The 22286-nt window shown below is 42.1% G+C and overlaps 2 protein-coding genes across 9 annotated transcripts in view; one reads left to right on the top strand and one right to left on the bottom strand.

Moving 5' to 3' along the window:
- TEX14 (testis expressed 14, intercellular bridge forming factor) overlaps positions 1-22286 on the top strand; it is a 35071-nt gene that overhangs the window by 10927 nt on the left and 1858 nt on the right. For 3 of the 8 annotated variants that reach the window (XM_021416132.1, XM_021416135.1, XM_021416133.1), the window contains 19 exons: positions 259-1256; positions 1843-1949; positions 3145-3224; positions 3783-4049; positions 4564-4664; positions 4977-5147; positions 5748-5790; positions 6462-6552; positions 7878-7940; positions 9011-9138; positions 9337-9527; positions 10586-10637; positions 11089-11160; positions 13497-13614; positions 13813-13926; positions 14943-15052; positions 15828-15891; positions 16081-18612; positions 18789-18882. In XM_021416132.1, coding sequence (XP_021271807.1) covers positions 259-1256; positions 1843-1949; positions 3145-3224; positions 3783-4049; positions 4564-4664; positions 4977-5147; positions 5748-5790; positions 6462-6552; positions 7878-7940; positions 9011-9138; positions 9337-9527; positions 10586-10637; positions 11089-11160; positions 13497-13614; positions 13813-13926; positions 14943-15052; positions 15828-15891; positions 16081-16117 — 2807 coding nt within the window. In that variant the 3' untranslated portion in view covers positions 16118-18612; positions 18789-18882. Of the gene's footprint in view, positions 1-258; positions 1257-1842; positions 1950-3144; positions 3225-3782; positions 4050-4563; positions 4665-4976; positions 5148-5747; positions 5791-6461; positions 6553-7877; positions 7941-9010; positions 9139-9336; positions 9528-10585; positions 10638-11088; positions 11161-13496; positions 13615-13812; positions 13927-14942; positions 15053-15827; positions 15892-16080; positions 18613-18788; positions 18883-22286 lie in introns of those variants that run through there. The other 5 variants (XM_021416134.1, XM_021416137.1, XM_021416136.1 and 2 more) reach the window with 5 other exon arrangements.
- Positions 18893-21562, bottom strand: LOC110407606 (pinopsin). The gene is made up of 5 exons (XM_021415448.1): positions 21084-21562; positions 20392-20574; positions 20067-20212; positions 19607-19846; positions 18893-19237 (listed from the first exon to the last, which is right to left on the bottom strand). Exons 1-5 carry the CDS (start codon positions 21427-21429, stop codon positions 19094-19096), a joined length of 1059 nt encoding a protein of 352 aa, XP_021271123.1. The 5' UTR covers positions 21430-21562; the 3' UTR covers positions 18893-19093.

The following is a 22286-nucleotide window of genomic DNA, read 5'->3' as shown; positions in this document are numbered from 1 at the left end:
GAGCATCTGGAGATTTTATGACGTAGTTTGAAAAAAGAAAACATTTAGACTTGGATTCTAGCTAACTCCCTAATTATTAATATAAACTCAAGACTGTATATCTGGTTAATAATCAAAATTCAGGCCCACTGCTTTCAGCAGAGGTGTTAAGTGCTGCTTATGTAATCTCTAAAAGGTGTTGGTTCCTTAAAAGTACAGAAGTATTGTGTCTGATGGACATCTGGAAGAATAGCTAAACACTAACATCAAATTTTCCAGACAGCTCTGCTGCCCCAGGGTACCCTAGTTTTCCTAAAGAGAATAATGCTTTAGTGGACCTTGAGGCACCCACCAGTCTGCAGCCAGTTGCACAGGAAAACAGCCATGATGCAGCTTCTGAAACCCAGATGACCTGCAGTGTCAGTGATGTGGATGACAGCCTCTGTAGCTTTGAAATGAATGAAGCCTTTGCCAGTTGTCCAGACTTTCATGATGACTTCCTGGAGGAAGGAGCTGAATTAAGTCAAACGCTAAAGGATAAAAAGAGGCAGCAAAGGGAGAAAGATGAGGATGTCCTCGGAGACCTATTCGTGTCCCCTGGAATGTACTGTGAGGAAAAGCCAGTTTGTGAGGAAAAGCCAGTTTATGAGGAAGGCAGCATTTCAGAATCATTTACAGAGTACACTACAGAAGAGGAGGAAGGGAAAAGTGAGGCCTCTGACCTGTACATGCTGGCACGGGTGAGAGGAGATGCTGGCAGAAGGAGGAGTAGTCTGTCGCGAAATGAGCAGCACATCAGTAAATGTGTCCTTAATTTAAAGATTGTTCAGAGCATGTTGCAGCAGGCAGCAGACTCCCTGTGCAGAACAGAGGAAAAACTGGACAAATTAGAGGCAGCTGAAAAGCAAAGGAAGCTTCTGCAGGGAATTTGGACAAATCAGCTTTCTAAGCAAGTTTTTCATGACAGACCCTGGAACAGATCTGATGATATTTACCAAAATAACAGTAACCCTTTTTCTGGAGTTAACACTTTCTTATGGAAGGCTATAGGTCCACCGTCAAGTGACTACATTCCACCTCTGGTGACACACCAGTCACAAGGAGCTCTGCATGGAGATGGTTTCCAGTCTGTTTCAAATGTGACAGAGGAAATGTGGGCAATTCAGAATGAGAAGTGCTTTCATCGAATGAGTAAGAGTAAAAATGAAAACAACCAGCATGATCTCAGCTTCAGTGAGGTGAAAAGCCTTGATGATCAAGTGGACCTAGACCATGAGGTAAAATGTGGAGCATTTATCACCTTGCTGTTCTCTAGCAGGTCTATGGTAAAGGGATGTAGTTATGATTGGTGTCCAAGAAGAGGGAAGAGATAAAATATATACGTGTGACAGTGGCTGAGGAGGGAATAAAATCTTGTGCTAAAATAGGGAGAGTGTGGGGGCTTTGTTTTCTGTTGTTGTTTGTTTTTGTATGCTTTTATTTAAGGAGATGTGAGCTGTCACTTCATAAAGACTTCTAAATAGTTTTCATTATTAGGAACAAACAGTTGACACGCTTAGCACAGAAAGAAAGAGAGAAATTTGTGTTGTCTGGCAATGGGACTGATCTTGGGTCATTTAACTCTATTCATTGCCACGGGAACCAGATGTTGAGACAGTCTGCCTACGTATGTGTGAAACCTGGTATAAATCCAGAGAAGAGTTTTTGCTAGGCTAAGGGCTGCAGTTGCCATCCTTTCAGCAAAGAAAAACATAGGGAATAAAGTTTGTCTCGTCCTGTTCTTAGTATGTCTCATAGGCAACTCAGCTAGTAGTTAATGGAGTGCCCTGTGTGCTGAATCATGGCTTGTTGGACTCATTTCAGCGTTTACTCCCACATGTATCTGTTAGATGCAAAAAAAAGTTCAACTTGCAGCATCAGAGAGGGAGTGACTCACGTTCTGCAGCAAGTGAAAGCGAAGAAGAGAGGTGGTGAGTTTTGATCATATTCACAAAAAATTAATTGTAGCAGATTCATCTTGCTGCAGCCACTGTAAAAAGTACATACATCCAGAATTGAAGATGGCATTGAATTTTTTTTCCCCAGTAAGCCAAAAGCCATCTGTCCAATTAGCACTCTTCTGTGACTCGTCAGCTCTGCAGCTGACAAGGTAACTACTGCAACTGGGTACTTACTTCTGTAAGTGGTGTTCAGACAAGTTGCAAATGCTTTGCTGGTGGAGGTCAGTGTTCTGAAAGTGTGACAGTGCTTAAGGAGAGCAATCTAATAATGAAGTTATTAGTAGGGGTTGTTCTCTCTGCACAGCCTCGTTCAGTTCTCAGGAGAAACACTTTGGTTTTCATAGGTGTAGGACTAGGCTCTACGTTAGGGGCTGTGAGAGCAGAACAGTCTTCATAAACCCAGTGGTAACAGAGCAGATGTTACTGTGTGGGCTGTGCTTTGTAATGTCCCTACACTCTCCTTATTTCAAGGTATGGGTGGAAAATGTGTATTAAGAGTGCAGGACAAAACTTGTTCAAATTAATGTATGAGTTGAGAAGATGGGGATGGGCAACACCTTCAGTGTTTATGTCAAATCAGTTACAGAAACTGTTCCAGTTTCCAAGTTGATCAGTGACCTAATTGGATCAGCAAGACCCATTAGTAAAGGACATACTTGGTTTGAGCACAGTTGTGCTAGATTCTGGTGTGGTTAAATGGAGAAGTGCATGCACACTAGATTGAAATGAAGTTGGTGGTAGTAGTAGTGTTGTTTTCCAGCTCTGAATTACTGATTATCTTCAGTTGTTCACTGATAGCTTTGCTGACCTAAATGGTGCAGATCTACATAGCAGTCGTTGCCTATTGGTGTTTATATAGGTATGTTACCTGAAAGCAGTTGGCAGCCTTTGAAATCTAGATATTGACTTAGCACTTCTCTGGTTAACTTATGCCTAAATTCCTGTCTGTGTTTTCAAAGCTCAGCATGCTAGTTTTATTGGGTTCTTAGAGGATATGTGTTCTCTGCCTTTTAATTAACAATAAAATAACTGCTGGTGTTTTACTGACTGGGAATACTTAACAGAATATAGAATCACAGAATCATTTAGGTTGGAAGAGACCTCTAAGCTCATCAGTGTACTTGTTCATTAATGGTTTGTCATGTCTCATAATGATTTATCACAGGTGCAATCCAAAACCAGCATCTGAAATCTGCAGCACTAAAATAAATGAGGAGAGAAGGATGAGGCAACCAGAATGGAGAAGTAAGTAAATCAGCGTTAACTCAGCATTAATGGTAGCAAGTTCTAATGCACTCTCCTGCATTAAAGCTTAACACATTTTGTCACCTAAGAAAGGTCTGTCAGCCTTGATTGCTATGGCTCTGTTAGGCTATTTCTGGAGAAAAAACAAATGAATTGAATTCTGTGTCTTTCACATTCAAGATACAGAGTCGTCACAACCACACTAAGGCAGTTTGACTGTAAAGCTTAAAGAGTATCTGTCTCTTTTTAGAAGGATGTAAGGGTAGGAGAACATGGGAGTTTAGAATGAGTAGCGTAGCAACAACCAGTGGATGGCAGTACAGAATGAGTAATAGAGAATGGAAACTAACAGAAATTGTTCATGTAAAGGCGTATCTGTATTGATTTATGCAGATTGTAAACTTAAATAGAAGGAAACGTCCAGCTCTTTTCACTATAAAGGAATGCATAGGCTGTAACTTCAGCATTTTGTAGTATGCAGACACAAAGAAATATGGGGAAAGGTTTCAGGGTCCAGATCGTGTTGTGTGAACTGGTAATTTTGTTCTTTTTGTGTAGCTGAAGTAAGGCAAATGGCCAGAAAAGTGGCCTCAGGACAGCTAGAACTGATCACTCCTTGTCTGCCCAGTGATTGCACATCTGATAGTGAAGTGGAGAGTATAAAGGAAGCATTTCAACATGTCACTAGTAGAGCCCAAAAAAGTCGAGACCAGCAAGGGTATAGATGGCATACAGGTGACAATGTTGAGCCTTGGGATGTGGGCTGTGAGGATGGATCTGAATCTGAGGAGAGTGATCTGGAGTCCGTATTCAGAAGTTCTGGAGGTAAGGCTGATGAAAAGACATTTTCATTTTTTTTGTCTCTGTCTTCCACCAGATTTCAGCTTCTGTGACTTTTGTTACAGTAATTGGCCATCTTCTCTTCCAGAGTTCTTCACCAAAAGCAAGCCAGTGGCTCAGTCACCAGTGAATGTAGGCTAACCTGTATGACACATTAATAGATGGATGAAATGTCCAGTGAGCTTGGAGACCACTCATGATCATTGATTACCATGTACCAGCATGGGAGAGCTAAAGCTTTCAAATCCATGAATATGCTCTCACTCTTATTTCTACCTAGTGGATTGCTACCAGTTTTCTACCTTACCAGCTGAAGTAGTGGGCGGTGCTTTTGTAATAGTTATGGAGAAAAGAATAAGGAAAGTTCGCCTGTTTTGGTTAATAATGTCCTTTAACTTCTTTGTTTTTTGAGACGGTGTAGTTTTATTTGATCAGTGTTCAGGCCACTCATTTCCTGTTATTTTTGCCTTAATAATCATATTCTGTTCTGACATTCTAGGGGGAAGTTGCCGGTCACCATCACAAGATGAGCAGACAGAATCTGGAGTATCCATTCCGAAGAACTCAGTCACTTTTCAGCAAATTGAGACTGTCTCTAGAGTATGTATAATATTCCAAGAAATCTAGTTGCTGCTAGTTACCTGTAAAACAGTTTAGGTCTATTCATGTTACTCTCCGAACTACTGAGACAGCCATCTTTCCAGTTGTGATCTGAATAGCAGTTGTCTCGACTTCTTCTTTTCCTTCCTCTTCTATGAACTGTCAGAGTAACATAAAGAGTAGGAGCTAGGTTGAAACGCGGAACGATCAAGTTATGTCTCATTGCTGTTTGATGCAGTTTAACATTATTGACTAAAATGTATATTCAGTAGAGAGTGGAGACAGCATCTTAAACGCCAGTGTCTTTCACAGGGGCATTCAAGAGAATTACCTTGTTCCTTTAATTCATTTCCCAATGTGTCTGAAGAATTCATGACTCCAGATCCTGATTGTTTTCTTCCTCCTGCTGTTCAGGGAAGCTCAGATCTAGAGGTAAAAGACACAGACACGACAGGAATTAAGTCTGTGTCACAAACACTGGATGTAAGTTGAATTGCATGTGATTTTTATTATGCTCCAATTTAATTTGAAGAAGAGCTGTAGAAAATGTGAGAGTTTTTTTGTCATCTTCTGAAGGAATATCTGCAAATTGAAATGCATCTAAAAGTAAGAATATCCTGACCCTGGTCCTTTAGAAACAAGCAAAAAAAAGCAAACACCCAAACTCTCAAAACAAGAGAGATATGTTTACTTAATATATTTACTAGGAAATTAAATAATCTGTGGAGCCCTAAAATTACTCTGTTGGTTGAGAAGTTTGAGGCTGCTGATAATCTCAACCTTTCCTCCCCACCTCTATCGACCATAGCATTCAAGAGTCTTAAAACAATCTTCATTCAATTCTTGAAACTTTGAAACTTCAACAGACTAGTAATTCCAATCCTTGCTGTTTGCTGGTGAGCTCTTGAAAAGCTGTCTCTCCATTCTGCTTCTTGCGAACATCATCCTGTGTGAATTGTCCTACTTTTCTCAGCTTACCAGTGAGAAATTGCATTTGCTTCCTTTTTTCTCCCTGCTCTAGACATCAAATCTTGGAGGCAAATTATAAGACAGTCGTGTGTGTGTGTGTGTTTGTTTTCACAGAAACCGGTGCCTGAAGATGGAGGATCAGGTATTCAGGTATCAGGTAAATTTGCTCCTTCTTCTGAAGTCAGGGAGACCAAATCTTGTTGCGCTCACGTTTTGTTAGCAGTATTCCTGCTAGAAGGCTGAAGCTCCGTTCTTTAGAGTCACTTGGTGTCTTCTGTTTGTTACAGTGAGAGCTTAGAACACTGGGGATTTTGGAAGATGAAATTTGGACATTGCAGTCACTGAAATGTCACTTAATGCAATGATTATGTTCTTGCTGTTTGATGAAGCAAGCAAGCAAATCCTACTCTCTGTTTTATACCTTAAGGCTAAGTTTAATGTTTTCATGCAACTTGCTGTGGTGCTGGGAAGTGAATTAGGGTTGTATTTACACACTGTTAAAAGTACCTTGAGCGTAAAAGCTTTAAGAGCTGACATTCTGTGTGTAGAGTAGTGTAAGGATCAGCATTGTTTCTCTAGTCTGCTGCTTGCCTTAGCTCAAATGTGTAAATGTTGTGATATTCCCCAGTGCTTTAGTGGTTGACTGTCTGGCAGCTGTGGTATGTTTATGAAAATGCATCTTTAAAACACATTTGTCTCTTGACAACAACAAAGGTCACAAGAGCTAAAAAATTTAATAAAGTTGCAATTTCCTGTTCAATGAGTTGTGTCATTTTCCTTTGTACTTGCAAAACCCAATAACAGGGAACATTTGTTATTTGTATTCAGGAGGAAAAATATTATTCTGCGGCACAGCAGCACAGAACTCTGGCAGTAACACACGAGGAGTGATTCAGCTTAGCCATATGCCTGTAGCCAGGTAGATAGACTTACTTTCAGTGTTTCTTCAAGCAGAAATTGGGTTATAAAATATGCTCTCTTTACTAAATCTGCTTAAATATCTAATATTCAAATACGGTGCCAGTGGTGTTTTTTAATGATCATCTACACAGCGGAGTTCGTTGCCAAAAAATAATAAAAGGGCTTCCCCAAGTCTCATGGGGTTTTGTGTTTTTTTTTTTACCATCTTCAGTGTGTTTCTTTTATTTCCTTAATGAAGGAGTAGAATAGGAAAAGTAAATAATGTATACAACAATTTCTTTTACGCTGATACAGTGTATCAGTTTTAAACAGAGCAAAGATAATTCACATTATGGCTTCTGTCATCTGTTTTAATTTTGTTCTGCTGTGGTTTCAGAGCTTGAGAGGCATGAAGATTGTGCCTTTCCCCCTTCTCTGGGAAGAGTCTGATGCAAGTATGCTCACTGCATTTTGCCTGCAGGCAACATTAGCCTGTGCTTAGGGACTGGCAGTCTCACTTGTCAAGCATGAGGTTTTTCTGTCCAGTATTTTTGCAAATTTTGTGTTCCAGTAATATGCAGAGATGTCCACCAGAATCACCACTCCATGCTGCAGGGAGTACTGTCCTTTAGAAAGAAGCAGTCCTCTCCCTGAAGGTCTTTCAGCAGTGGTTTTCAGGCTTCTTAAAAGCCTGTAGCCTCCTTGATACTCAGCTTGCTTTGTGCTCCCCCAGTTAGCAGCTGCTCAGTTCCTCAAGAGTGTGGGAGTGAAACTGCTTTTACTGTCAGTGTTTGTACTCTCTCCTCCGCTGGAGGAAGTGGGTTACCAGTGTCAAAGGTGAAGGTAGGCAGCAAGAATATAAATCATTGGCCTAAAGGTAAAAAATGTTCCCAGTTGCTCTGTCACTTAGGAACTGAGCTTTGGCCGTCAGGACACAGAGACCTCTTGCTCTCTGACCATCAGACTGATGCCTCTTTGACCTTGAATAGGATTGTTACAGTTTGAGAGAGCAGTTTACAATGTTGACTAATGGAATGAAGATAAAGCAACGTAGTGATGTATATTTGCAGATGCATATTTAACGTTCAGTCTGTTTTGAAAGCATACATGCCATGTAGATTTTTTTGCTCTTTACTGGATACAATGTGCCTAAAATAATATTTTTCTCCTAGTGCTCTCTCTCTCTGAGTTCTAAGGTTTTAAGTGAAAAGTTTGTTTGAACTGCAGTCTAGCTCAGAGTGAAGGTCATCCTTTAAACTTCTCGAGAGAAGAAACAAAATACATTTATTTTCATAATTTTTCTGAGAAGATCAATGACAATGACCTTCTCTTCTCTTATTCCAGTGTTGAAGCAGCACAAGAAATGATATCAAGGGAGCTGCAGGAGGACTCCAAAGGAAAAGACATGTAAGAGCCACAGATGGTTCTAGGCTGAAACTGCTGCACGTTGGCTGTTACCTCTGTAAAAGTTCAGTGTTGATATGAAACAGGAAGATCTGACAAACTGAAGCTGAGAGATGGAAAATTGGAATGTTGAAAGAAGTTGGGAGGTGGCTATAAGAGAGCCATCGCATAGTTGTCCTTAGCTTAGTTCATAATATTGTCATATTTATAAGTAATTAAAGTAGTGTAAGAAGTAATTAACCTAATGTAATTTATGTGTGCCTCTTTATGTTAGCATTGCAATTCCTTGGTTCTTCTTTGCATGTTACACAGAAGAAATAAAATCATTTTGAAGAGTGGATTGTTAGGCTGTAGTTAAATAAACTGCATTACAAAAATAGTATTGTGATTTATATTCTTACGAAAAATTTACAAACTAAGTTTGGACTCAACTATTAAAGTTATCTTTTTTACAGAAAGTGGAGATTTGCATAGCAGTCACTGACTTGGTAACAATTCCTGATCTTGAAAAGATCCTGTGAGGGCCACATAACATTATCCAGGATATATCTTAAGAGATGTTACTTTGCCTAATGCAGTTCCAGTCCAACAGCTAATCAGGAATTTTTGTTTCTTCAATGTGCAGATCTTTAGCAATTTCAGTTTATCTGAGTAATTCTTTTACGGACTCCTAAGATCTTACATTATTCTTAATAGATCTTTATTTTTTTGTGAAATGCTGAGGTTTTCCTTTGACTTTGGAGACAGTTTTTTTCCTAGTGGTTCACATTCAAAGTTGTTGTCCTTTCTGGAGGCTGTTTCCTGAGGCTTCTTTTATAAGAGAGTTATTAAAATGAACTTCTGTAAGAAGGGGAAGGCTAATCATTAACCTTTTCTGTCTGCAAGATCACTGCAGATGATGATCTTGAGTCTTTGAAGAATTCTGTGGGAAGTTGTCAAATGATTGTATTCTGGAAAACTAGATAAGACTGAACAAAAGAAAAACGTAAAGAACCTGAAAATAGCAGAATTTGGTGATTAACAAGTAAAAGAACTGGCTATTCTAACTGTCAGAACATCTTTCAATACTTCAGATCAGTGACAGATATTCAGGATTTGTCAAGTATTCCCTGTGAGGAAGAGAACTACTTCAAGGATATAAATTGTAAAACGCCCGGAGTGAGTCACGCACCACCGAGTGTCAGCACTCCAATCAGTTCAGGTAACTGCAGAGAGGAAAGAAGGGAGCACAAATTAATTGCTTCAGCGTTCTATGCCAGGAGCCAGGCCTTTCTGCCAAGACTTGCTAATGTAAAAACTGTTTATGCAGATCACAGAAGCTCCATTAATGTAGTACCAATGCAGGAATGTCATTTTCCAGCTTTGCTGTCATCTTTTTTTCATGTTTTTTTAATTCCAGGGGAAAAAATTCCAGTAGCATCTGAGAAACACGAATGTTGCCATGAAGTAGCTTTGGATTCTTCCTTGTGCATTTGTCAGGAGGTTTCCTCTGCGGTGTCCAGGACATTCACCACAGCCTATGAAGAGGAAAGGAGCACTGAAATTCTCTCTGCCTCTCCAGGTGTTTGCTCCTCTGAATTGAATGAGCCTGTAAGTCCAGGAAATTAAACAAATTGCACTTAATTCAGTGTAAATGTTGACCGCCATCAAAGTGGCCTTGCCTGGTGATAAAGAATTGCCACTTCTCAGCATTAGATCCAGTGATCTTGCAATACCAAAGTGGTAAGTATTGGCAGAATTATTAGGTGGAAAAGACCTGTTTTGTTGGAAGGGAGGGGTTGGCAAGGTGATCTTCTGGTGTGTCAGCAGCTGGTGGCTTACCAAAACCATTCAGAATTCACAACTGAACTGTGAATTACAGGCACTGAAGGTATGTTGTAGCCACAACGTTATCTTAACCGTCTTTCTAGTCAGCTTTTGCATAAAACAGTTGCCTGTGTGCTTATGTGATGATTCTTATTCAGTGATGGAGTTGTCATTTAAAGACTAAATTAGAATTTGTTGAACCAGAACAGTAGCGACTGCATTCAGAGTCATCAGGTCAGCTCTGTGTTTTTAGGCTTGCATAGGAAACTGTTGAAATTCATTAAGCCCATTAGCAGCTCAGTGCTGCCTTGACTGGTTATAGAGACATTTGATATTGTTGCTTCTTTGTCTAAAATTTTCTTCTAGGATCAAGCGCCTGAAGTACCTTTCCATTTTGAAGTCTGTGAAGATTTGCCTTTGATTACAAATCTTTCAATTTTAGGGGGGTTCTCTTGGTTAGATGTATGTTGTGGCTTTAATAATTAAAGATTTGAAACAATGAGAAAATAGGAGTTGTCAGAACTGTCCTGTCAGGAAACTGCTGTCCAGGTGCCCATACAGAATGTCAAACTAAATGAAGATTGCGTAGCTGACAATGTCTTAATGACTCTCAAAAAGATGAGTAGCAAACAGCCTAAGCAAAATCTCTGACACATCTGACTTACCTGAATGCTTTCCGTCTTTTCACATTCTGAACTAACTGAAAACCTTATTTAGAAATCAGTTAACTAAGACTTTAATTATGCCTTACCTCATTTTTGACTTGGTATGTTAAAGGTGGTGACTGGGGAACAGCAGTTCTTCAGTTTACCTTGTATGTCGCTGTGTATGATCTTATGCAGGATGGGCTGTCAGTTGTTGCTCCATCTTCGAGAGGCACCAGGAAGGCATCTGGTAAGACCCTCACCCCCAGCCCAAACAGAGTGATCAGTAAATGGATAAACAGATTTGGAAAGGAATTTTGGAGCACTTTCTTTTTTTTTTTTTTTTTCCTGGGCATTTCTTCTTATAGGGGTAACTAACTGTGCACTCAATTGCATATTGCTAGTGACAAATTAGAAATTTTGTGTTTGCACTTGCAGGCTGGGAACTCTGACCTTTAATCTGACCTTTTACTGACCTAAAATTAGCAGTACAAAATTGGGAACTGTATGTGCAAGTCTAGCTCCAAGTAATTTTTCCATTTTGATAATGCTTAAAGATATTTGATAAAATGTGAATGAGCCAGGCTCATGAAGGTTGATAAATGAAATATGTCAGCAAGATGCTGTCATAGTCTGAGTTTATATCGCAGTTATTAAGAATTAATCACTGCTAATTAACTTTTTTTTTCGCTCCATCTCAGTGCTCACTCAGGCACCTGTCCACCTCGTTGATGAGCTCCCTCCACCAGCCCAAGAGCTGCTGGATGAAATTGGTAAGAGACACTTCACCCAGAATGATACGAGATTTGCCAGCTGTGTTTTAAAGCCAAGGACAGTACTTCAGTACACAATCAGGATTTTTCCCAAATCATTCTCTACTAAAATACACAAGAGCTTCCAAATCAGTTGCAGTCAGGTCAATGAATAAGAAGTTAGGCATCAGTAGCTTAAAGAACCATCAGTTATTTAAGTGTGTCCTTGAAGCTTCTGCATTTCACATAATGGTTAGTTGCTGTTGCTGACAGCAGCTTGCTTGTTGAGTATAGATGTAAATAAGCACTGAAGCAAATTTTGTGTAGACTGAAGTTTTCAGAAGTGTCATGAAGCTATGTATGTTCTTCTTCAAAACCAACGCAGACTGGGTAGCTGCATCCCTTAGGTATTTTCACAGTCTCAGTGATTTATCTTTATTATTATAGTCACATATTTTTACAGTGTTGTCTAGAGATGCAATGAGAAGTTTTTTTTGGTGTGAATTACAAAAAAAAAAATTGCATTGATTTTTTTTTTTTTTCAGCCATAAACCCTTCCTAAACAAACACCAGACATAAGGGTAATTGAATGTATATAGATCCTATGCCCTTTTAGAAAGGAGGCACCCAGACAATTGTAAACTTTTATTCCCACATTCAGCAAAATGGGGACATGCAGAGGCTGTCATCACATAAATAAATAATGGTCAAAGACAATTTGATAAGATTAATATATGAACTAACTATAATTTATGTAATTATGTTTGCGTTCAGGTTATTAAAGGAAAGTGGTGTGTCAGATTGTATAGAAGTAAGGAAATGTGCTGTTTCTAACAGAGTGTTTAAAGCAGCAAGATTCCATTGCTGGAGACTTAGTGGAAGAGGGGTTGTGTGACTGCAGAGTGCAAGTGGATGGTTAGAAGGAGTTCTAACATGAATATTATGTATTAAATAATAACTCCTACATTATTGCAGAACTACTTGCATACTTGCCATGGTATATCCAGCTTTTTACATTACTTTTTATTCATGGTTGTTTTGGATAATCTATCAGAAACCTGAAAGGATCACCCCTTGCTCGGTGAGATCAAGTTGACTGTTTTCACAAAAGCTGCCTCCTCCATCAGAGTTCAGTGGTTTTCTCTGTGCATTCACCTCTTAAATTTTGATCTGGAAGGCTTGAGATCTGAACTATCAGAATTAATCTGCTTTTAGTATGCTACTGTAATCTATGCTGTGTTCAAACGTAAGGGATGAAATACAAAGGTACAGGTGGTGTGCAGCTGATGTAAGATAGAGCCAAAGTGTCTGTTCGGTGAGGTGGTTCCATTGAAAGCAGCCAGTGCACACTAACTGCTTATGCTCCTGATGCACCATCATGAAATAATGCCTGTGGTCTTGTGGTGTAAGAAAATAGCATCCACTGGGATAATCAGTACCATGCTTCCTGTCCTGTTGTAAAGGTACCAAAGATAGTGGTGTATGTTGCTTCTGAAACTGCATATAGTAGTAAGTGGGAATCATTTTTAGATGTTCAGCAAGTAATGTCAGAAAACCTAAGTCTTTGTAGACTCTGCATTTGTTTCCAAGGAGTCAGAAAGTGAAGAGTTTTTAAAAGAGAAAAAAAAACAACAGAGCACGAGTTAGCTAAATAGCGTAGTCACTTGAGAATGGTACTGGTACTTGTTTGTTTAATCCTACAGCTTTGTTAGATCTGCTCCCATTTAGGATTGTTACCCAAAGGGTAGAAGCTACTGTGGCTTTATTTATAAGAGTTTCCTGTTTTTAGGTGGCAAAGAATTGCTTGCTCTTCAATCACAGTGGTTTTGTTGTATTTGCATAAAGTACAGCTATTTCAGACTCCATTTTTGTGACAGCCTACTGCTTCCTGCTTATCGTAGCTTAGCAGAAGGTGGCTGAATATATTCACATGCTGTAGAGAACAGAACTTAGTGAGATAAGTCTGGGGACTTGAGAATATCATTGGATTTTGCTAAATAGGGTAACAAAGCTAACATCCACAGGTTTTCTTTTGATTTTTCTTCTGTATCTAGGACTGTAAGGGGAAAGATTAAAGATTAATTTCCACATGCATTTTTCATTTAAGTATGGAGCAAAATGTTCACTCTTGCAAATCTAAAAAATGTGCTGCAGTAAAATACTTGTATACATCTTACTGTTGACTGCCTATCACTGTAAATAATTTGGATTTGCTAGGTTGGTAGAAGATCAGATGGCTGAGGAAAGAGTAACTGAGCAATAGACAGCTGCTGGTTTCCCAAGCGTAGTAAATAAATTGTGGTTTTATTTACTATCTTCCTTTCATACGTTTGACTTTAAAACCTTTCTGTGAATAGATTCTGATCGAATTAAAATGGAAGGCGCAGAGGCAAAAAAAGAAATTGAGATAAGCAAGAAGCGTGATTGTAGTGTGTGGATTATGGAGACATCTCATCTAGCAGAGGAAACAGAAAGGTATGAGAAAGACAAGGATGATAACAGCATATATCACTTTGAATTACAAAGATTTAGAATAATGGTTCCAATATATTTTAACACGATGTAGTGCTTACAGTAAATCAGCTGTTCTAAGTGTTGTCATTTTGACTGTTTTCTTTGAAAATGTGTGGTATTAAATATGGCAGCGTGCATTGAAACTCTTTTATTCACCAGGGCTCACTCTACTCTTGACGACGTTTTAGAAAGAATTCTCTGTGCTGCTTCTGCAGATGAGCAAATTCAAGAACAGCAACAACAAGATGAGGAAAATCAGGGACATGCCTTTGGGTTAGCTGATAATTGATAGTTTGTTCATAACTTTATCTTGTTTATGTTCTGTGTACAGACCTATGACGGACTTGTCAGACAATGGGCTGTTGCTCTTTAGGCATTGTATCAAGGAAGTCAGCTTGGAGGCATCCGTCAGAACTTCCAGTACTAAATTGAGAGAGAAAAGAATATTTTGTTAAGATGATTTCCTCTAGGTGGGAAGCAAACATTTCCAATAGGCCTGGAAGGCAGTGCATCATCTTCACAGAAATTGGAGAGAATTTGCCAGAATAGTAGATTATTTTTTTTCCTAAGGTAATGGGAAGAATGCATATTAAGAGAGTAGAATCATGAAAGCTCTTTAGGGAGAAAAAAGACCAAAACACTTTAAAGAGTTTGGGAATGCCAAACTACATTGGTAATATAGGAAGAAATGAAGAAAATGGCAAACATCAGAGCTATGTTGCTTTAAGAAAAAGATGCACAGCCCAAAAAACTTTTTTCTTCTTAGAATCAAACATGAGAGCCTTAAACTCTCAGCAGCTCCATGGTAAATGCCAGTGAGTGATCATAAGTCATTCCTAACATAGATCTTACTAAGGAACACAAGATAGTCTGATGTTCAGCATCAGGATTTATTTATTTTTGAGGCAAATGTCATGATAACCTGGAGAATCTCACTGAGAGGGCAATCTGATTCCTGCAGTGTGTGTTTCCATATTTATGTATAAGTATCTGTATTCATTAATGGCTCAGTCCAAAGCCCATTCACACTCAAAGTCAAACTCCATTTGTGTAATGCATGCAAGGAATCATTGGAGCCTGCTTATGGATGTTAGGTAAAGCACATCTGTAGGCATAGTGGAAAGAGATTGTTTGAAGGTTGGGTGGGGGCAGATGCCCGTTACAGCTCAGGGCAAAAGTAAAAAAAGCATCTTGCGTCTCCAGTGGCTTTTATTTTAGTACTCTGTATTCACTCGTTCTAAAAGAGAATACAAAAAAATGGGATGATATGCAGATCTCTGTCATTTAAGGGCTGCAAGCCTGAAAGATCCACGAGATGGTGGAAGGAAGAAGGGAGCAGAGGAAGGCAGAGCTGGGGCCCGAAGCAGCGCAGCAGACGGCTGTGCAGGAAGTTCAGAAGGTCCTCTTCATCTGTAAAGCTGCTGGGTGCTTCACTGGACAGTATCTCATTTATTATGTTCTTAGCACTGAATTTGTCAAGCTTGCACAGTGTAGTGTTTTGCTTCTCCTCATTTTTTCCATCTGGGTGTTGTTTCTACCCCATGATTTTGAGAGAGAGGAAGCTGCTGTAGACTTGAGCTCTCCAGAGACACTTAAAAACTTTTGTTTTTTGAATCAGTTTAGACTGACAGTGCTCTGGAACGCCTGCAGAGAATATGTCTCATCGTGAGAGTGCAGTTTCCTCTAGTGACCTCTCCAGAGCACTGAAGGACAGCCCACATTACTGCACCCGTGTCCCATTTAGTCCTCGGCCTCTCTGGCTTAGGCACCTCTGGGCTTCACACTGTAAGCACTTTGGGCTGTTACCACCCCCATTTGGTGTGTACCTGTGTGGCATGTGCTAATGCCATCAAATCCCTGAAACATCTGTCTCTCAGTCTAGTCTCTCCAGGCTTTCCTCTAATAGAAACTGGAAGCAGGGAGGAATACACAAGCTGAAATGAAAGAGCTTCCTCTGTTCTCTATGTCAGAAGTGAAGTCAGTGTACAGAGGTTGGCAGCAAAGGTATCTTTCTGCAGGCAGGTTTCTGATGGCAGGTGAAACTTAATGGATCTAGCCAAAGAAATCTGCAGTGCTGATGAAACCAGAGCTTTCTCTCTGAAGTGTTGTGATTGTGTGTGGTTTTGGTTTTGAGCTGAATTTAAATTTTTTTTTATTATTATTATTTTTTTAAGGCAAGCACTCTGAAGATCAGAAATTCCACTTACGGGAACAGCAGTCTTCAACTTCTCCATTCAGGTGAGCATCTCTGTGACTTAAATTGGGCTTTTCACAGAAATTTGAGTTGTCTGGCTTTGTGAGATACATTCTTGTTTCCCATGCCCAGGAGGGGCAATATGAAATCCCATTCTCTTCCACAACTGTGGGGAAAAAAAACCCCACAACTGTGTAACTTTTGTCTTCCTTTTTTTTTTTTTTTTCCTACAGGATAATTGTTTTGGATCAGAACGGTTCTCCTACATGATAGGAATGGAAAGTGAATACATCTTAATATATCAGCTGCTTACTACTGCTGGTACAGTATTCAGCCTGTGAACTGCAACCCTTTTTTGGTCACAGAGACTTTTAATGCTCAAACTTCTTTTATCTGCAGCAGCAAGTACTGAAAAAATCGTCGTGCTTTATTTTATAGTGCAGTTTATAGTGTTCTTTGGTGGGGTTTTTTTTGCCACCATTTTATATCAGTTATACTGCAAAAGTGATCTGTTCTCTGAATAGAACACCCTTACTAAGCTGGCTGTTTGTTTTTCTGTATGCACATTTTCATAAGCAAAAGAATTTTTTTGCTCTTTTGCATTACACAGTTTTCAGTGTTACGGACAAAATGACTGTAATTCTGTGAGCTGCTGTTACTGCTCAGGCTCTCATCTAATTTTTCCTTGCTGGAGTGTGGAGCGCTGTGTTGCAGCCCACGTGGTGTATGTTTTTCCTTGCTCATTAAATTTAACAAGGGCAATTTCTTGTTTTCTCTTCTCTTAGTGCTTTTGTGATGTAGCGTTGAACTGATTTGACTGATAAGAGGGATTAATTGCTGTGCAGAAAGTTAATGAGAAAAAAGCAGTGTTCTTTCAGAGATGCGACTGCACCAATATTTTCCCTGTCAGCATTCAACAAGAATATAGAAAAGTTAGCATTACTGAGATAGCTATTGTTTAATTAAACCACACTTTTGTTAGGCCTCATCCAAAAAAGGTCCCTGGGGAGTAACTGAGTTTTGGATCAGGCTTTTGATGGGCACAGCAAGTTCATGTTTGACTGTTCTCGTGGTTGACACTGTTCAGGTGCAGGATGGGTAAAGATTGTCCTTGTCCTATTGAACACAGTGCAGTTCTGTGGGCCTTCTTACAGTTTCGTGTACCACAGGTTTCTTTTCCATCCTTGTTCAAGGAGGGAAATTTTGCCTATCTGTAACTGTTAGTTAATTTGGTTTAATGATACTAATAAAAATTTCTAAGCTTAATGTGCTGCAATGCAATTATTCTGTTTTGTACTTGTTACTGTTATTTCCTACAATCAAGTTGTGTATACAGCTAGACACTGAGTAGATGCTGCAAACTAGCGCAGCTGTGGGAGCTTTCTTCAGAATAAATCAAGAAAAAACAGATGTCTTTTATCCATTTAGTCAACTCCTGGTGGTGATAGGTCATAAGGACCAGCAGCAAGGAGGTACATGGGGTATGAGCAGTGTAAGTGCATGGGAAATAGTGTTCAGTGCGTTAGACAATTCCACGTACAAGTTTAATATTTTCTAATCTGGGCTCATGTCAGGTACAGTTTCCTCCATGTGTAGGGGTTCTGCATCCTCGCTGCAGGCAGAGGAGCATCATACTCTTGATACACAAACTGCTGGAATAAGACCCTGCTCTGCACAGGCCGGGGGCTGTGGGGAGCCTTGTGTGGCAGCTTGTTGCAAGGAACGTATGGTAGTGACAAATGCATGCAGAAGTTAAATCACAAGTTTGCTGTGTGATCCTGTCCTTGTTACCCATAGCTGAGAAGTGCCTGAGGACCTTTACCTCTCGCTCTGGGCAGTGTTTATGCAGTTTATTTGTGTATCACAGCCTTGATGAATTAAAGGAAAAATGGCTAAAACTTGCTGGTCTGCAGCAGTGCAGTGGAGTGGAGCAAGCACACGTGAGTTTTAATGCACAATGTAATTAAAATCACTCTGGTTTGCAACATGTGAGATTTTCCTTAGCTTCTTGGATTTTTTTTTTCCTGCTTTATCTATCGAACCAAATGGTGAGCAGACTGTGAACCATTTTCCTATCTTTTTTTAATCTTAATGTGGAGAATTTTTATTTCTGTTGCTAGAGAACCTTTCTAGCAGTCCATAGCCTGTCTGCTCTCCTTATCAAGGCCGGAACACAGCAGTTGGAGATTTCGGCTGTTAAGCTGCTTGTACTTTTCCAGAATTAAGTTTAGCATGAATGTAAATCATCCTAATAACATAAAGCATGGACACAAAAGCTGTAATTAACAGGAAGCATAAAACAAGGACCGACGAAAGACAGCAGAGAAGATCAGAGGCGGCCCATCTAATGCTGCTTTTCAGCTTGCCTGAGAATGAGAGGCCAATTAATTAAATTAAAACGGTGATACTGAGCTGTTCTGATGCCTCTCTGAGGCACTAGCCTGTGAGCCATTTTGCATGTAGGAAACCAAGGGAGGAGAGGGGGAAGCTGGGACACAGGGATGGGAACTGGGTGAGGATGGGTGTCCTGTCCTCCCGCTGCTGTGGCTTTGGAGGCCCTTGCTGGGAGATCAGTGACCTTTCCTTACTGCCTTAAATATAGATAAAATAAATACCTTTGTGTCTTTAACCTTTCTTGCCGTGTTGATCTTTCCCTTTATGAGAGTGTCTGGGGCACTTGCAATGAGAGCAGCAGGTCCAGCTGTAATAGCTGCAGGTAAAATGTTTTCTGTGGGACCCTCTACCAGCCAGTAAAGCAGATGAAGGTGAGCTATTAATTTTTTGTTACTGTTTATTAATGCAGTCTGCACCTAAACTTACCTGACTTGACTTTTGCCACTGTGACCTAACGCTTCATAGCAAGCTCAGACAGTGCAAATACAGAACTTGGTCTATATAGGGACAGCAAATGTACATCTCCTTTCTATGTAATGCTCTGCAGGTGATACATACAGCCAGACCGCACTCGGCCAAGCTTGTGATTTGTTGCCTGGAGGAAGAGCAGCTGCAGTGTTTCATCTTCCTGATCCCCTGAGGTGAGGAGCTGGAGGAGAGGGGTGAAATAAAGGCTTGCACTTCACCCCATGCCGGGGGCTGTTCTGACAGGAGAAGGTAATGCTGTGCTTTTCTGGGCTGTTGGGTCCCCTCGGAGCACTGCTCCCCAGCCCTTCATTGTGCCCGTGTTGGTGAGGCTGTGCAGGACGTGCTGCGCTGAAGCGGAGGTTTTGCAGGAGGAACGGGCAGTGCTCACACGGGACGTGCTGGCATCACTTTGTTCTGCAGCCGTGCAGCAGGGACACCTGCGTGGGGTACGGGTGTCCCCGGTGAGGCTTTTCCTGTCCGCTGGGGCTGGTAACTGCAGCACAGCATTTCCAGGAGGCAGCTCTGGAACTGGGCAAGGCAAGGAGGGTTGGGTGTTGGGATGGAATCTGGCCTCAGCCTGTTGTGTTTTGTGTTAGATGGGGACTAAATTGGGATTAAGTGCAGACACTAACAGTTTACTGATCATAGGAGTGGTGTTCTGTGTGTTCAGTGAGCGGTTTGTGATCTGAAATAAAGTTGCCTGATCCCATAAAATTGCAGAAGCAGAAGATGGGCTGATGTTTGGGTTAGGAGGCTGCGCTCTCCCGTCCCATTTTATTCCCAAACCATTCTAGGCTGATCGTGTCTGTGCTTCCAGACAGGATGGGAAGTTCTCGTATTAGGAGACAATTAAGAAGCCTCAGCGAAGCTGTTTTCATTAGCTGATGGCTTTCTCACCTGCTTGTTCATGAAGACATAGATGATGGGATTGTACACGGTGGCTGTCTTGGAGAAATATGAGGGCAAGGAGGCAAGGACCGGCTGGATGACAATGCCCTTGTGGGTGGCCACTACCAAGGCAAACGTGCTGTAGGGCAGCCAGCAGAGGAGGAAGGCCATCACCATCACGATCACCATCCGCGTCACCTCCCTCTCCGCCTGCTGCGTGGTGTCAGCTTCCTTCTGCTGTGCTGCGGCCTGCGGGGAGTCGGGAATGTCAGAGAGGAGCTGCTGGTCTGCAGTGAGCCCACAGAACAGAACTGCAAGCCCCAGTGGAAGGGGGGTCCTGGGTTATCTCGTATCAAGAGAGAACCCAAAGCACCACGTCACGTAATGTGTTCATTTGGGCACTGCCCGGGGAAGGGCTGGAAGCCCTAGCTAAAGAAGCTCCAAAGCTACGCTGCATGGCAGCACGTACCGCTCGCAGCGTCACCAGCAGGTTTGTGTAGGAGAAGAGGATCAGGCTGAGCGGGAGGACGAAGCAGGTGACAAACAGGGTCAGTATGTAGCTGTTGTTGTTGCTGCCACCCGTGTACCAGTTAGGCCCACACGATGTCCTCAGCCCTGGAACAAACCAGATTTGACACGAACCTAGAACAAACTACAGTGAAAAGCTCCGAAACGCCTCTCCGTTCCCAGACAGTCTCCATGCACAAGCTGCTGTGTGCTCTCCAGCCCCCCCCTTGCAAACAGCCACAATGAATGCAAGGCAGCACTGGTGCCACCCAATGCCCACCTCCTACCTTCAGGCACGTAGCTGCTCCAGCCCAGCAGTGGTGGGGTGCTCCAGAGCAGTGCCCAGCCCCACGTGAAGGCACAGCCGCTCACTGCATGCCTCCGCTGGAACCGAAAATCTCCCAGGGGTCTGCAGACCACAACGTAACGCTCCAAGGCCAGGATGGCCAGTGACCACAGCCCTACAATACCTGGGGGAGAGGAGGAGGGGTTGTGGTCCAGCAGCAGGACTTGTGCTGGGATGGGTGGCGGGGAGCTCCTGGAGGCCATATTGCTGTGACTACAAGTCAGGTTTTTCCTTAAGGAAGGGATTGCTGTGATGGTACTTGGCACTTCAGGATGCAAGCTGGCAGTGTGACAGCTGTGAGGCATCATGATGGCAGCCAGCCTTAGCTTGGGACCGTTCAGAAGCTGTGCAGCTTTGGACATCAGTATCACAGTCATGGTTCCAGTCCCCGTTTTGGGCTGGCACCAGTTAGTACTAGCCCATCACAGTCCAGATGTTGGCCTGCGGTCCCCTGAGCTGCAGCCTTTTGTGTAGGGGTGATGGGGGGATGCTGGCTGCCCAGAGAAGATGCAGATGCCCCCCCCAGAGCAGTTGAAGGCCAGGTTGGATGCACTGCATTCCCCAGAACTCTGCGGTCCACAGCCCAGCCCAGTGCCATTGTGCCAGCCCAGGCCGTGAGCTCCATGTCCTTACCTGTCAGGGAGACCATGAAGCCCTCCATCTCGCACATCCTCCTGCCGAACACGAAGAAGCCATTGATGTTGTTGGAGAGGCTGACGGAGCTGCCGCAGAGCGTCACCAGCAGGTCGGCCAGGGCCAGGTTCACCAGGATGTAGTTCAGCGGGGAGCGGAGCTTCTTGTAGCGGATGGACACCACGATGACCAGCCCGTTCACCACCGAGGCGCAGGCCACCACCGTGCCCATCAGCACGGCCACCCCCATGTACACGCTCCGTGGGGCCTGGTAGGGCCACTGGGGGCCATCGAAAGGCCCCGGGGTCCCATTGGGAGGTGCCTGGGAGCTGTTGGAGGAGGACATCGATGCTCCTGCAGCACAGCGCTCGTGGAGCACAACAGGTGACCCTCCCCAAAAGCCGCCTCTCTTTATAAAGCCCCAGAGGAGCTTTGTGTTGAAACACCTTAAGCTTTTTCTTTTTAATCTGAACAGTTCACCCTCCTCTTTTTTTTTTTTTTTTTTTTTAATATATATAATCAGCTCTTTATTCCGGAGGGGATAAAGGGTGACTTAAGCCAAAAACCTGCTGCCTGCCTTCTGCCTCATTTAATCGAGTAAATAGGTTTGGTTACGTGAGCACTGTGGTCGCAGCGCAGCCTGGCGCTCTTGGCACAGGGCCTGGGGTAACAGTGGTGGGGGGAACCCCATTGGCCACAGCCAGAGCCTGCAGCTGGGGCTGCCTGTAGAACCATGCAATAAACACGTTGTATACTATTGATATAACCACACTAAGTGTTTGATATAGAGTACAAATAGATACTATAAATACATAAGTATATATATACAGTACTACAAATACATAAAAGCATATATTTATAGCACTGTATATATAGTGGGGACATGGTTGGGGTGATACGTCTGCCCCCTTCACAACGTCTGGATGGAACAATTCATGCAGAATATGCCCTTAGTGCTGCGCAGAGCATTGCATGGCTCATCCCCAGTGGCTTTCTGCTGATGCAGCACCTCTGAGGGATGCAAACTTAATGGAAACTCAGAGACTTGGTATCTAATCTTCCCTTGCCTAATCCCCTGCCTTGGAAGCCCCTGTGTAAAGCCCTCAGCCCTTTGGGGATCTGTCCAGCAGAAAGGAGCGTGCAGTGCAGAACGATCCCCATGTGCTGGTTTAGAAGGTTTAGGTTTGCAACAAGAAAAACGTT

This window comes from Numida meleagris, chromosome 18 (genome assembly GCF_002078875.1).
Source record: "Numida meleagris isolate 19003 breed g44 Domestic line chromosome 18, NumMel1.0, whole genome shotgun sequence".
NCBI classification, from domain to species: domain Eukaryota; kingdom Metazoa; phylum Chordata; class Aves; order Galliformes; family Numididae; genus Numida; species Numida meleagris.
Note: the sequence above shows the minus strand (reverse complement) of the source record. Positions and strands in the feature narration are given on the sequence as shown.